Here is a 15,787-nt window from a genome sequence, read left to right as displayed (position 1 = left end):
TATTATTGCCTGTGGCAGTATAAGATCACTTCTGAGTCACATAGCAAAAAATCACATCCAAGATTCAAGAGACCTAGATCACTGGTTGATCGGACCATCCCGGTTTTTTCCGTATGGCCAGAAACAACGTTTGTCTTGGTCCTGGTGACCTTGGAAGAAGGAAGAATAAAATGTACATAGTTGTATGTGTATGTTATATTAGTATGTATATATGCCTTTTGGGCAAAGTTTCTGTCTGCTTACCACTAAGTAAACTCAGATAATGCTCCCACAGACTACAATTTTGCCTTTTATTTTTAACTTCCATTAATCGACGGGCAGCATTTTAGGTCATGGTATCATGACATTTTTTATAATCCAAATTTAAGAATAATAGTCTTTATTGTAGAGATATTGGAAGACCAGAGGCTTCTTCTCAAAGCCATCTATGGTTTCCTTTTTTCATAATTCAAAGGGTCATCATCCCCTCACAGTCAACTTAAATCATGCAAAGTTTGAGTTTTCGTTGTCTGCTGCATCTATTCAGAGTCCATTCTCTATTCATCTGTCGCATAAATGAAAAGCATGCTTTTACCTTATGATTGCTTAAAGTATTTACCATTGGTATCTGAAATCCAACCTTTCTAAATAAAAACAAATCCACAACAATTAGAATTTCATGATATGTGAAATCTTCTTGTGCAAACGGCTTTCTAATGATCACAAAATTGCGAAGTACTAATTATTTCAAAGTACACAAAAGAAGAGAAAGCAATGAATCCTCATAATACAAAATGAAACCAAATAAATCCATGTGCTTAATTTGAGGCTAAAGCCTGGAAAGTCAGAACAACAAAACTCAAAGCTTGCATGGCCTCACGTGCAGCGGCTAGAGGAAAGGCAAGATCCTGGTTGCCTGCCGATCATGTTTATGTTTTCCATAAGCATTCTCATTACTCAATCTTGAGATTGTTTCCACGGACAAGAGTATACAGAGAAAGCCACAAAACACAAAGGGCTTACACAAACATAGTAACCACTACAGAAAGCTTAAAGGAAATGAGACACAAATCACCAACTAAAACAGACATACAAAAAATAAAACTATATCAAATTTATGACATGCGTAGCACAGGGAATCCCAGTGGCTGGCAAATACCTTCAGCATGGTCATGGCCATTTTCATCAGGGATGCGTTCGATCAGAGTCTCAATGGACTCATCCCAAATGGGCCTTGTGTCAAACAGGTCCTCAGGAATTGAGTTCTCGGTCTCAACAGGTGGCAGATTTTCAATTACTGAAACTTCCAGGGCACTACTACTTTCATCATCTGAAACTAAATCTTGCTCCCTTTCTGACTGTGTAAGTCTATCCACTAACTTGGAAGCTTCATCACTAATCTCCTCAAAGAATTCTATGGAGTTCCTGTAAAGATCAAAGAAATGCTCCTTATTGTCTTTTGTGGGGCTTGTGGGCCCCCTGCAGGAAGATGCGGTGCTTTTGCTCTTTACTGGCAATCGGGATGCAAATATCTTTGGTCTTGTGGCCCCTTCCTCTGATTCTAACTCAAGCTCCTCTTCCTCACCTGTGCTTTCTATTTCTGCCTCAGTGTAACTTCTAGTTTCTACTGGACATTTGGTCTTCACGTCCAAACTGGCATCAGATTCAGATTTGCTTCTATCATCTGGTGCGCTGCTTGTCAAGTCCTGTCCCTGGGGACCACCTGTCTTCTTTAGAGGTGAGTCTAGATGTGAAGGCTGCTGCTCCACTCTTTGGGCAGGTGCTTTCACGGGGATTTTAGACTTTGGTTTTGCTTCATCTTCTTTACTTTCCTCATCCAGGCTGGGCAGAAAATCTTCAGAAAGGGAACTCTCATATTCCACCGATGGAGGTATTGAGGTTGAAGTGGGGATAGTCCTTACAGGGATTTTGGATTTGCTCTCAGTAGAAGGCACATTCTCCATGGGTGCAGTAGGGATTTCAATGACTGATTTCTGTTCCTCTGGGGAGGAATCGGGAGAATCATCACCCCGATCTGAATATACAGACCTAGTGACTGTGGAAAAATCTAACTGAACTTGTACAACTTGTTCAGGGAAGTCAGAGCAAGTGGTCTGCTTCGCGCTGGATGGAGGAAGAGAATCACCCATTTGCCTGGTGGGTAGGTCCTCAAGCCCTGTAGAAGTAGCCTCTTTCATGGATGTTTCTGTGGAGGCTGAAATGTCTATTTGGGAGCTAAGTGGGGTATCTGAAGTGTGTATTTCTTCTACCTCCTCACTCAGGTCATCTGGGAGTAACTCTGCTTCATCATCCACTGTTTCTTTTGATTCTGAGAGTGTTAATGACTCAGCTGATGTCTCCACCTGTGGGGCCTCAGCACCTGTACCTCCTTCTTTCATGTCTTGTGAGACAGTCTCTTCCCTGGATTCTTGCCCAATTTGGAAAAAGTGAAAGCTTTCATCGGCATAGGACCTTTTGGTCATATCAATGGCACCACTTCGGGTCATCTCAAACAATTTTCCTTCCTGAAAGAGAAATGGATTTTGCTCACTGGTTGGGGTCCCCTCTTCAGTTGGGGTCCTAGCAGGAGTGGTGTCAGGGGTGGTACCCTGTGACTGTCTGTCTACCATCAAACCAAATATCTTCTGTTCTTCCTCTTTCACTCGAGCCTCAAAGGCTTCGTCATCCTCACGGATTTCACTCCAGGAATCAGAATCCACATCAGTTTTTGTGATGATGACTTTGCTTATTTGTTCACTGACAACTGTTGATGTTTTTGGTACAGGTGGCTCCAAAGATGAGGAGGCTCCATCTGACTGTATTTCCTGCAAGGTACTCTCTTGTTTGGATTCTACTTCCAAGACCTGCTCCTCAAAATTAGCTTCTTTACTTGAAACAGTTTTATCAGAGGAGCTTGTCTCTACTACATCTTCAACAGAGGATGTGATGGTAACAGAATACTCTTCAGAAGAATGAAAACTTGTGTGCCTTGTATCTGTTTGGGTTTTGCTTTCTTCACCAGAGAAAAAAGATTGAGAAGGAACATTTTCATAAGGGCTTATGATTTGAGGATCATAGATTTCCTCAGTCTCTGTTGGGTCTGACACTGGAACATCCAAGGATGATCTATCAGTTTGAGTAGTAATGAGTGAATCTTGAATGGAACAGTCCTCTGGTAAGCTCTCAAAAGCTTGGTCAGGTTTTGTGACCTCCATTTCTGTAGCAGAAGCTGTAGAGACCATGTCTTCATCTAATTCTTTTGCTTCAGATGCTGGACAAAGAGGTAAAGAGGAGAAAGATGGAGAGCCTTCACTGGGGGGATCTGCTTGTGAAGATTCGACTTCGGGAACATCAAGCTCTTCTTCTAGGTCGTTCTCACCAGTGTCTTGGCGGGCTAGTGATTCCTTATGGATAACTAGCTGCTCACTGACATCGTCACCAGGGGAACTGCGGAGACCTGAAGAGACAGGAGCAGCTGAGTCGCTAGGACTCCCAATCTCATACTCAAGGCCATCACAAAGTTTTGATTGATAAGTATCTCCATTCAGATCATCATAAGACATCTCTGGTCCATCAGTGGGAAGAGCATGACTGTCTTCGGGTAAGCGAGATTTATAATCTTTTTCTTCTTCTGATTTATCTGAATCTTCCTGAGCATCTTCATTCATCTTAAAAGTGTACTGCTTGGAAACGATAGGCTGGAATTGTATTTCTTCAGGACTGGAATTTGAGTCTATGCTGGATGGAAGTGGGGAAGGAGGCTGCACTCGAATAACTGGCTCTGCCAAGAGACCTGAGTCAGCACCTTTCTTCAGCTGTGTCAACTCAGGTTCACTTTCTGAGGAGGAAGCAGCCTCCCTGCCCTCTGTTGTTACTACCACAGGAGCGTCACTTTCATCCTCAACACTCTCTGTGTGTTTTGGTTCATCCGTGTCTGCTGAACAGTCGACATCTGCATCAGAGGATGAAGAAGATTCTTCCTGCTTGGGTTCTCTTTTGTAGTCCCTTTTCTGCTTTGCTTCTTGTTCAAGTTCATCAAACGTTTTGACTTTGGTTACCATTTTAAACATTTCCTCTTCCGGTGTGAACCTCTTTTTCTCCCCATTTTCTGAGTCGTCCTCCTCCGCACATTCAGGAATCACAGCTGGTTTTGGTGTGTCTGTGGTTTTGGGCGTGACCTCGTAGCTAACTTCTTCGGAGCTGGGGGTGTCTGGGGAAAGGGGACTCTTCCCCGAGCTCTCCATGAGTGACGTCTGCTCGAGGCTGTCATCCTCGGCACTGCCGTCGGGGTCTCGGAGCAGCCGGGACCGCACAGAGGCCACTTCCGTGAAGAGCTCGGTCTTGGCAACAGCTGAGGGAAGAGGAAAGTGACTTGGGAGAATTCCAGCCTTCATCTTTGGTTCAACGGGGCTGCTTTCAAGAGAGTCACGGCAAGGGGATTCCTTCAGAGGACTTGGTTCCAGAGAATCGGGAGTTTTGTGCGAAGAGTTATCTTCCAGCACAGGGCTGGCCTCCAGGGAGTCTTTGTGGCTCACAGCGAAGGATTCATCAGCCCCAGGGCTGAAAACCTCACTCTCGCGGCTAGGGAGTGCGAGTTCTAACCCTTGAGGACTTCTAATGGCTGCCTGGGGCTTTGATTCAGTCCCTGAGCCTGCCTTTACAGCAGCCTCGGACAACGGTGAGACCTCTGCCTCCCCTGAGGGCTTGGTGGCTGTGGATTCCTGAGCTTCGGTATCAGTTTGTGTTTCGTGGGATGGACTAATGTGTGCACGTGGACCTTCGTCACAGGTCACTTCCTCAGTCAGTCCTTCGGATGTTTCTTTTGCTAATGATACACTTTGACCACCAAGGCTGTCACCTTCCTGTGGGGGGCATATGTCTTTGGAAGGGTCTGGGGTGGCCTCTGTCAGCTGATGCTCAGCAGAGGACTCTACTGCCTCGGTGACTGCAGCGCCTTGCCCTTCAGAACCATCAGCAACATCTTTGGTTGAGGGATGTCCTTTTTCGGAATGACTTTCTGGTGCTGTTTCTAACTTGGTAGTTTCGTGTGTTTCCCCAATCTGCTCCTCACTTTTCTTTGGCGAGAAGGAAAGGCTCTCTGGGCTTGTCTCGGGGGTCTCGGCTAGGCCCTCATGTTTATAGCTTTCCTCTGAACTAATCTGAGGGGTCCCTTCCATCAGGCTGCCACACGGAGAATCTGCCACCCCTTCGGGCTTCAGGCTCTCAGAACTGCCATGTAAAGCGCCACTCTGCAAAGACAGGGCTGGGAGGAACTCATCTTTCATGTAATCTAGTGGAAATGTTGTGTTGAAAGGACTAGTGAGCACTTGGTCTAAGTGAAGCTGTGCCTTCTCAGGCTCCTCAGTCATACGGAACTGCTGGTATTTGTCATTGTCTTCCAGTTCTTGCTTAATGACGTCAGAAAAGTCAGTGGAGGTTTTCCGGTCTGGGCTGATCTGGAGATCCATGTCTCCCTGGTCGTCAGCCAGCTTTTCTTTGGGGACTTCGCTATCTTTATGGCTTTCTTCTTCAGGCACTGGCTGAACAGGTTCGGGTGTTTTGTGGTTGAGAGATTTCTCCTTTTCTCCAGCCCCATCTTCTCTCTTAAACCCTGTGGAGGAAGCACGGACTGCTCTTCTGGGTTCTGAGAATCCCGTGACCAGGAACCTCTGGCCTCGTTTGATTGTCTGACTCTCCGTTTTCTGCGCTTCTCTTGGGGTTACTATCGGCCCCTTTTCTTTTTCTAGCCGACCTCTACCCTTTTCTTGTGGCTGTTTTTGTTTTGCAGATTTGTGCTCAAAAAGTCCGGTCTTGTGTTTCGATGGGTCCTGACCTGACTGGAAAGCTTTCATCAGCTCCCGAACAGACATGGTCTCCTCGATTCTTTCTGTTTTTGAGGTGGGGGAGACAGGTGGTTGTTTGTCTGTTTTCCCAGAAGGTGACACGGGCAGGTGCTTCTCAGTTTTCCCGGAGCTTGAGACAGGAGAATGCTTTTCCATCCTTCCAGCGGGTGACACCGGCAAGCGTTTCTCTGTTCTGCCAGGAGATACCGGCGGATGTTTCTCGGATCTCCCAGAGGGAGATCCAGGGGGGCGTTTATCTGTCTTACCTGAAGGCGAAACAGGAGGGTGTCTTTCTGTTTTTGTAGAAGAGGACATGGGGGAGTGTCTTTCCGTTTTGGTCGAGGGTGAAACAGGTGAGTGTTTCTCAGTTTTGCTTGAGGATGACACAGGGGACTGCTTTTCAGCTTTCGCGGAGGGTGACACGGGCAAGTGTTTCTCGTTCTTACTCGATGGTGATACCGGAGGGTGCCTTTCTGTTTTGGCAGAGGAGGAAAGAGAAGTGTGTCTTTCTGTTCTAGAGGAGGCGGACGCTGGCGCATGCCTCTCTGACTTCAGAGAGGGCGATGCAGTCAAATGTGTCCTTTGTGTTACCTTTTTTGGCACATCCTCTTTGCCTTTGACTCTGACAGGCAACTTGCTTCGACCCTTCTGTTCATCTTCCACTCGTTTCTGAAGGGCCTTCACCTTGTCCTTTATGGAACCAATGGGCGTTTCCTCTATCAAAGGTGACGTAGCTTTTACAGCAGGAAGAGGCTCGGGGGCTGAACCTGTGTCTTCATCTAATGACTCTTCTGAACTCCCTTTTTTAAGTTCTGTTTTTTCTGCACTAGCTTGTGGACTGTCCTCCTTCTGCTTTTGTTTCTCCTTTAATTTCCTTCTCACCGGCTTCTTGATCCCCAGGCTTGGTTTGGGCTGTTTCTGTGTACTCTGTGTCTCCTCTGAGGGTGCATCTTTGCCTTCGCTTTCTGAGCGCCTGCTGGGACCCTGAGCCTCAGGCTTCTCCCCTACCATACCTTGCTCCTTCTGGGGCTGCTCTTCGTGAGGAGGCACATAGGAATTCAGATCCTCAGTAAGGTAGTTCACTAGCCCCATTGAGTCTTTCTCTACTTCTACTTTGGTCTCTTTATCTAGTCTAACTTCTACACATGGGTATTCGGCGATCTCTAAAGATGCTTTTTGCTTAGCCTCCTCTATCTCCTCCTCACTGACAATGACCCACTCCTCCTCCACTAACTCTCTCTCTGGCTGAGACCTCGGCACACTGCCTTCATCTCCTGTGCAGGTTCCGCTTCTCAGGATTTCGTTCACCTTCTCTAAGTCCTCTTTAACTCTTTCAACAATTTCAAAAGGCTCCCCTGGCTCTTCCTCTGCAGCCTTCACCAGCTCCTTCACTTTGATGGAACCTGCCCTATCAGATCCATCTGTGGTCAAGATGGCGGTCATTTTGATCAAATCTTGTTTCATCTCAGAAACTTCAGAGAGCAAGTCCGGACTTGCCAGGACAGGAACTTCATTAACCAGGTGACTTTTCAGGACAGATGTTTCTGTAGATTCTGTCTCATCATCTTTGATGTGAATGGAAAAACATCGAAAGTAAAATGGAAATCAAAAAAGATATTGGCAAATGTAATCAGGACTGAAACGACACAGTGTCTTTTCCTGTCGTGGCGGGAGGGACAACAAAATGGGCTGGGAATGGTGGATCCACAAGGTCTCAGGATACAAAAGCAAAGCAAGGCTAACGGAAAAAAAACTGAAAAGGAAAAATGAGCAGGAAATAACTTGCTTAATTTTCTCACTTGTAGCACATCCACACATATAACAAAGCTTTAACAAATAATCAAGACACACACACACAAAATCACAAAACAAAGAACGAACGCAGTGAAATTACACAGAGATATCTCAAGATTGTTCAGATGTTACAGATCAATGTCGAAAAAAAATGAATATGGGAAAAAAAGGAAAAAAGCATTAGAAATCGCAGATAGTTGATTTCCTCTAGGAGAAAGCCAGTAGTAGCAAACTCAGAATACTTCCTAATGAGGTATATACGTTATTTAATCATAGAAAAATCTGGAACGCAGCATGTTTAGTTCTGCCAATATACAATGACTATATAAAATATATCTGAATCAGCTGCAAACCGGCATTTCATCTAAGGGAAATTCACACCTAACAGTGAAACAAACAGTCTTGTGCTGAGAGGCATGGTCCTTTCCTTGGAGCAACCTCCTTGCTTAGACACGTAATGGACAGACCAAGGAGGGAAAGAAAGGAAAGGAAAGAAAAACAACAAAAACGATTGTGATTAAACTTATATGTGAGTCCAAAGTTAAAATGTGATGCATGGCAACCCAAATCAGAGACAGTCACACGGGACACACGCACAGTTTATGTAAGCCAAGTTATTTCCATGCAAAGCAAAGGTGGACTAAAACTGGTGGAGAGGCAGCCTTGCCGAGATGCACGGGCGGGAAGATGGTGAGAAATTAGAACACATGTGGAAAACGACTGTGGTGAAGCATAGTTATTTCCCTAAAAGCCCATACACAAGATGCTCAACGCAGTATGCGTGAGGCGTGGGTAGTGGGTGCCTGCATCCATTAAAGCAAGGAGGACAACTCAAACTCGTTTAGAATTTACTCATGAAAAGACCGTAGTTCAAAAAGCCCTTTCAACAGAGCTCTTCTTTGGAGATTACTTCATACCTGGATGAAGATTATTTTATGATTGTTTTTACACTAAAAGAAAGCCAAACATGGGACTTCCCTGGCAGTTCAGTGGTTAAGAGCTTCCACTACAGGGGATAAGCATTTGATCCCTGGTTGGGGAACTAAGATCCCACATGCTGTACAATGTAGCCCCCCACAAAGGGAGGCCAAATGTAAGCCTATATTTGAAAATTTTTAAACAGTCACGATACCTTGATTCATTCAGGAGGATTAATGGCACTATATCAATATAGTAACCTTTTTTTTTTTAAATGATTGAGCCAGATGGATGAATTTTTAATTCCTATAAGCTTATATCCAAGGAATAAAGGGTCATTTAAATAAACATATTAGTACCAAAGAAAAAAGTGGAATAATAAAATCTCTTTATAAAAAGGAATTAATGAAAGCAATAATAATGTAAAAGTTTTTATAAACATAAGCGCCTTCTCTTGAGAGAATCAATATTTGTTGAGATATACTCTGTGAAATGCATATATAAAGATATATTTAACTTATATTAATACAGATTTGTTCAGATATAAAACAATGAAAATATCCAGAATTTTAAATATGCTAGTCCTAAACAAAGATTTATAGTGGTTAGTAATGGTGGTTAATAATGGCAACTAGCTTGTATCTTACATCATGATCTTAACCCTCATATTTAAAAGGGTAAGGAGACTCTTAATTAAAAGTATTTCAAAAACTTAGCAGTAAATTACATTGTGCTAGGACTTCAAGAAAGGGGGGGAAAGTCCAAAGATTACTGCATTGGGCCTAAAGACCATATTAAACATACTTCTAAGTTTTCTCCTTTTGGGAATAGCACTCTGAAATACAGTGAATCAAAATAAATCTTAAGATGAATAAACATTAAAAATCAGATTTTTTTCTAAAGCATTTGGGACATAAGAGTAGGAAAGAATCCTGAAAAACTCAATTTCTTCCACACAAGAACCTAGTCACCAGAAACAAGCCAACAAACTGAAAATTTAACTGAATGTTACAAACCTAAAATGAGCTCTAAGATAGCTCTCTCAATGTCTATAAAAATCAGTTCTTTCTGTACTATATTATGCTTAGGCTTTGCATCATTATTTAAAATTAGCCCTATTATGACATTACGACATACTGTTATGATTAGTAATTTCATCCAGGAGGTTTTCATTTTTGCTTTTCCTGGTTCTTAATTTTTTCAGAACACTTTTACAAAAGTCCATCAGACCTCAGCCCTAGAGAAGTCAGTTACACTTCACCACAGTAAGAGGTGCAAGGGGTGGGGGGGTGGTGTGAGGGGAGCGTTAGCTTTAGCTGAGAACTATTAAGACAGTATCACTTTTGCAGGTGTGGCCTACATAAGTAATGAGCTCTCTACTGATGTCAGGGTCGCTTGATGTAAAAAGTGATACTGTCACATCAGAGCTTAAAAAAAATGAGATGACAATGTTATGCTAACAAATGGACAAAAACGGTAGGGTGAGTTTCTAAACAAGCATAACAGCAAAAGCAGGGTTAACAGGGATCCAAAAGAAAGTGAATGCTTAGATGAATAATCATTGCATTTTACTGATAATTTGCTCACAAATTAGATATATTCATAATTTAACTGGCCAAGCTGCTTCTCTAAAAATATATTAATGATTAATAAGGATAATATAAAAATATAAATATTATAATGGTTAGTAATGGCAACTAGCTTGCATCTTAATTCATGCTTTTCTTTATTGTAGCCAGCTTTCACACAAACTCAGTTTTATTTGAAATCTTACTTTTTTCTGATGTCATATCGATCTGAAAGAAAAGATACATAAATTGAATGGTTACAAATAGTGTTGTGTCCCATATCCCCGATGTACACAATAAACTCTATCATAATTATAAACATGGGAGACACCATAAGTTATAGGAAGGTCAGAGTAATTTGCTACGGTTCTTCCCCAAGAGTGTCTTTGATTCTTATCCTAACTTTGGAAAAAACAAATCTGTTTTCTAGACACTATAGGTAGAAAGTCCTTTCCAACATGTTTCTTTGGGAAGATATGACCTAGAGGTGTTTGATATTAGAAATAGATATTAGGGAAAAGGGCCAGGAAAAAAAAAGTGAAGTAGGTATAAAACAGCGTCAATTTAGTTGAGAAAAAGCAAAGAACATGCCCGAGTGATATGTTCTAAAGAAACTGTTCCATTATTAGTTACAAGACAGAATTCCAAATCCCCAAAATAACACAAACTAGATCTCTTGCACTGAATAGTTCCTGAAAATATTCAATAGAAAATCGTAAGCCTAACAGAAAAATTCATTTGGATATAATAGCAAAGCTGGTTTCATAACTGTGTTGCTCTTTCAACAAAGTATGTAGGTATCATTTGACCAGCCTGGGGATCAAGTCGTCAGCTACAGAAGGGAAACTGAATACGTGAGGCAAAGAGTGACTGCACACTTGGGGGCAGGCATGGCTTCAGTCTTGTAAGTTTATTGTCATCTGGTCATACACGGTAGCACAACGAGGCTATAATCACCCCTCTCATCCTGCTCCACGGCTGGTATGAATAGAGAAGGGAACTGACGGGTAGTCTCTGAACTGATAAAGGCCTTACATTTTAAGCTGGTGAGCACAAGGGTATTTATTATCTTTTTCTTCATGGTTTTGTATTTCAAATCCATCATAACAACATTAAAAAATAAAATGGTGTATTTGAAAACATTTATGTGAAACAAATAACAATTCCATTTGTCTGTCTTAGAGATATGAAGCAATATGTTAATTAAGTATAAGAACTTTTTCAATAATTTCTTTCATTTCTGTAATGCTTAGGCATTTTCAGATCTTTATTAGGAAAAAAACATACTTTCTTTGACTATCAAAGCAGGTATAATTCAAATGGCTATTTATTCAAGGTAATCTAAGACTCATTTTTTTCATCTGTCATATAGCACCTATGGTATGACAACATACATCTTTTAGCATGACTGTGAGATCACTGTTGATGGGGTATGTGGAATACTTAATAAAGTGTCTACCTTATAAGAAGTGCTCATTATTAGTAGAGTTCTGCATTATAATATTAATATAGTAAGATGGATGAACTGTATGCTCCTTTTGATTTCAGTGGTTCTCAAACTTTTGTTCTCAAGACGCCCTTTATACTCCTAAAAAAACACTGGGGAGTGTGAAGAACTTTTGCTTATGTTTAACATATATAAATATGTGTCTGTATTACAAATGATAGCTGAGAAAATACAAGAACCCAAGTGTAAACAAGCCCACGTTCCATAGTGTCGGGGTGATAATGTCATCATATGCAGTGCAGCCTCTGGAATACTTCTGTGTAGCTTGTGAGGATATGGGGGCTAAAAGGCAAATGATGACTCAGGACTAAGGAAACAATTTTATCCTCCCGGCATCTCCTGACCAACCTTTGAGAACCACTGAGATTGTGGTTTGATTTTCAGTAATTGGTAGAGAAATCTGTATTATTGCACAGACAGGTAATAATTTATAGGGAAGTTTTAGTGTCCTATGAAATCAGTCCATAACATGAGAAAACATTCTCAGAGAGGTTAAGTAAAATTGTGACCCTTCAATTACTAAAAACAACTGTATAACCCTTCTCTGTTAATCACGTGCTCTTATCAGTGGTTACAGCAATGACACAGCCATTAACAAGCGACAACGCCATATAATTACCTCTTCCTCCTGTTCTTGATCTGACTCTGATTCCTGGCCACCCCAAGACGCCATGCAAGATGGAGAAAGAGAGCAGGAAGAGTAGAGAGCATTTAGAAGAGAAGACAAAACTAAATACCCTGACAGCAAACATCAGCAGGCAAGCATACAGTTAGCATTTGCATATTTTTTCTTACTAACAGTTTACAGAAGACAAGCACAAAAATTAAAGAAGACTGATTTAAATGCAAACATCTGTAGATTCAAAAGACAAAAGAACCAAAATTATAAATATACTAATCTATCAGACAAAAGAACTAATATTATAAATGTACTCATTTCAGATATAGGTTACCAGCAGCCACCAAGTGTGACATTTCATGGATTGGATGGCATATGTCTACAGAAATGGTGATGATAATATCTCAGCATAATATCTTGATGCTTTTGAACTGTGGTATTGGAGAAGACTCTTGAGACTCCCTTGGACAGCAAGAAGATTCAACCAGTCCATCCTAAAGGAAATCAGTCCTGAATATTCATTGGAAGGACTGATGCTGAAGCTGAAACTCCAATACTTTGGCCACCTGATGCAAAGAACTGGCTCACTGGGAAAGACCCTCACTCTGGGAAAGATTGAAGGCGGGAGAAGGGGACGACAGAGGATGAGATGGTTGGATGGCATCACCGACTCAATGGACATGAGTTTGAGCAAACTCCGGGAGCTGGTGAAGAACAGGGAAGCCTGCTGTGCTGCAGTCCATGGAGTTGCTGAGTCGGACACGACTAAGCAACTGAACTGACTGAACTGAATATCTCAGCCATTACAGGTATTGATTAAACATGTTAAAAGCCACAAATGAACATGCAGTGAAGATATTTTCAATACACAGGCAATACTTAGGAGTTCTCTTGTAATAAAGAGCTACCCTGTTCTAAAATATATCTAAACTCTACCATGTTTGTCAATGTTTTCTTTTTGTTTTAGTTACTAAATGGAGAGCTGTCCTGGACCATCATAGAATTAATAACTGTGCCGGATATATCTTGACTTAGATACAAAAAGGAATAATGAACTAAATGCTTTCTTTTATAGCATACTGAAAGCTCATTTGAATCAGAGACAAAGCTCATTCATCTTTACACATCACTCAGATGGATTGCCCCAGCATTTACGTATTTCTCTGTGGTTCTTATTTGGCATTCTGCTTCAGTGATTCAAAAGTACTCAGCACTACAACCCCCAAAGTACATTCTTTACCACTGGAATGCTGTTCGATAACAGTTACTTGGATGCATATGTCTACTGCTGTATTCTAATTCTTGTAATTAACATGTAAATTTACACATGCAGATTCTGGTATTTCATTTCATTTTGACCAGTAAATAAGAATTTAGTGTTAAATATGATACTACATGGTTTTCTCTATGTGACCGATTTCTAATTTGTAAGAATAATTAATCGTGAAAAATGGTGAATGAAAATAAACATAGAAAATGTTCTGTTTCATGGAGTTAAGATTTAGGATTTTAAATATGTTTCTACCTCTCCTCCTGGGTTTCCCTTGTGATAAAGAATCAGCCTGCAATGAGGGAGACCTGGGTTCGATCCCTGGGTTGGGAAGATCCCCTGGAGGAGGGAAAGGCTACCCACTTCAGTATTCTGGCCTGGAGAATTCCATGGACTGTAGAGTCCATGGGGTTGCAAAGAGTCGGACATGACTGAGCAATGTTCACTTTCACTTTTCACCTCTCCTCCAAGTCTCACCTGCCAGTATCCCACTTCTCAACCTCTAAAATACACTCTGACAACTTGCTATAACCTTCTATAAATTGCCATATGGGAACTTTCCATTAAAAAGCAATACTGGTCAAAATTTTTCAAAAAACAAAAAAAGCTTTTCCCAACATTTAATCTATTCCCAAGCCTTCTTTGATTTGATCAGAGTAATCAAGGAATTCTGTAGACAGGAGAGGTTTGAATAGAAAGAAAAACTTCTAGTAGATTTGGGTCAAGTATTAATTTTCCTTTCAACAATGTTTCAAATCTATTCCTATAACATGTGAGTATTTTGTATACTAATCATGTTAAAATAGTTCGAAAAAATGAATCTGATGCTCCCCCAGATAGTACAGGTTACAAAATGAACATATAATTATTTTAGCAACAAGGTAAAATACCCTGAAGTTGCTTTGAATTTCATAATACATAATCCACCTGTGAACTGGCAGTAAACAGAAGCTAACAGACTCATAATGTTTTGGCAGGGCCAAAAGCACTACTAGCATGGTGCCAGGAGGGTGCACAAAAACCATAAGGAAGGCAAAGTGAATAATTTCATGTTCAAAATCAGTCCAAAAGGTTACATCTTACATTGAAATTTTCTCTCTTCCATATCCAATACATATTTATAGAAACTTTTCTATCAAAGTGAATTTAATGCAAAATAAGGTAGAGCTACTTTTTTCCTTACTTAAATGGAACATCACAAATTGGACAGGGTATCAAAAATGACTATTATACATGGTTGCATTCAGTGTCTTTGCCTGTATCTATTCTAAAGGATTTGGAAATCAAATCCTCTACAGCCTGAATTGCACTATAGCAGATTATAATACCTTCGTATAAATTGGCAGGGTGATGTTTAAGTTGCAAATAGCTTGGTGCACCAGGCCTCTTGTAGATTTTGGCTCTTTCATAAATGATAGTCGTCCGCAAGGTTCCTGAGTCGTATCACGTACCTTGAACAAGAAAGACATACATGCTTCGCTCACGTGTGACACATACTGTTTACTCGCTCACGTGTGACACATACTGTTTACTTTAGTGAGATGACACTCAAAAGAACCAGAGAAAAGTAAAATTCACTTGCTTTGGAAGTGTTCCTTTTGCCCTTTCCTATTATCATTTAGAACGATTAAAAAAATCATTCAACTTTTTAAAAATTGTGGTAAAGTATACATAACATAAAACTGACCATTTTCACTTATATTCTTAGCATTGTTATGCATACAACTCAGTGGCATGAAGCTCATTCGCAAAGTTACGTGATTATCACTACTGTGCAAAATTTCCCATCATCCCAAACAGAAACATTACACCATTAAGCAATAACTCCCCATTCTCCTCTCCCTCCAGCACCTAATAGCCTCTACTTAACTTTCTGTCCCTATAAATTTGCTTGTTCTAGGTACCTTATATAGACAGAGTTATACAATCTTTGTTCATTTGTATCTGTTATTTCAGGTTGCATAATATTATCAAGATTCAGTCACACTGCAATATATACCAGAATTTCATTTTTTTTTAAATTGTGTTAAATTGTACATAAAACATCAACCATTTTTACATGTATAGTTTACTAGCATTAAGTACATACACATTGTTGTACAATCATCACCACCATGCATCTTCAGAATGTTTTCACCTTCACAGACTGAAACTGTTTCCATAAAAAAATAATTTTCCATTCCTTCCTTCCCCCATATCCTGGTAACCACTATTCTATTTTCTGACTAGTTGATGACTCTAGGTATCTCATACAAGAGGGAACATACAATATTTGTCTTTTGGTGTCTG

General features: G+C 40.9%; 1 protein-coding gene across 50 annotated transcripts in view; it reads right to left on the bottom strand.

The window, feature by feature from the left end:
* Nucleotides 1-15,787, bottom strand: part of ANK2 (ankyrin 2) — a 584,595-nt gene that overhangs the window by 22,006 nt on the left and 546,802 nt on the right. For 25 of the 50 annotated variants that reach the window (XM_086407166.1, XM_086407179.1, XM_086407180.1 and 22 more), the window contains 3 exons: nt 14,827-14,949; nt 12,229-12,261; nt 10,309-10,330 (listed from right to left, as the gene is read on the bottom strand). In XM_086407166.1, the coding sequence (XP_086263292.1) occupies nt 10,309-10,330; nt 12,229-12,261; nt 14,827-14,949 (178 nt within the window). Of the gene's footprint in view, nt 1-1,138; nt 7,388-10,308; nt 10,331-12,228; nt 12,262-14,826; nt 14,950-15,787 lie in introns of all 50 variants that reach the window. The other 25 variants (XM_086407151.1, XM_086407160.1, XM_086407145.1 and 22 more) reach the window with 3 other exon arrangements.

The sequence above is a fragment of the Bos grunniens genome, chromosome 6, assembly GCF_055505025.1.
Source record: "Bos grunniens cultivar Pamir isolate PY7600 chromosome 6, Bosgru_T2T1.0, whole genome shotgun sequence".
Taxonomy (NCBI): Eukaryota; Metazoa; Chordata; class Mammalia; order Artiodactyla; family Bovidae; genus Bos; species Bos grunniens.
This window is presented reverse-complemented; position numbering and strand designations above follow the sequence as displayed.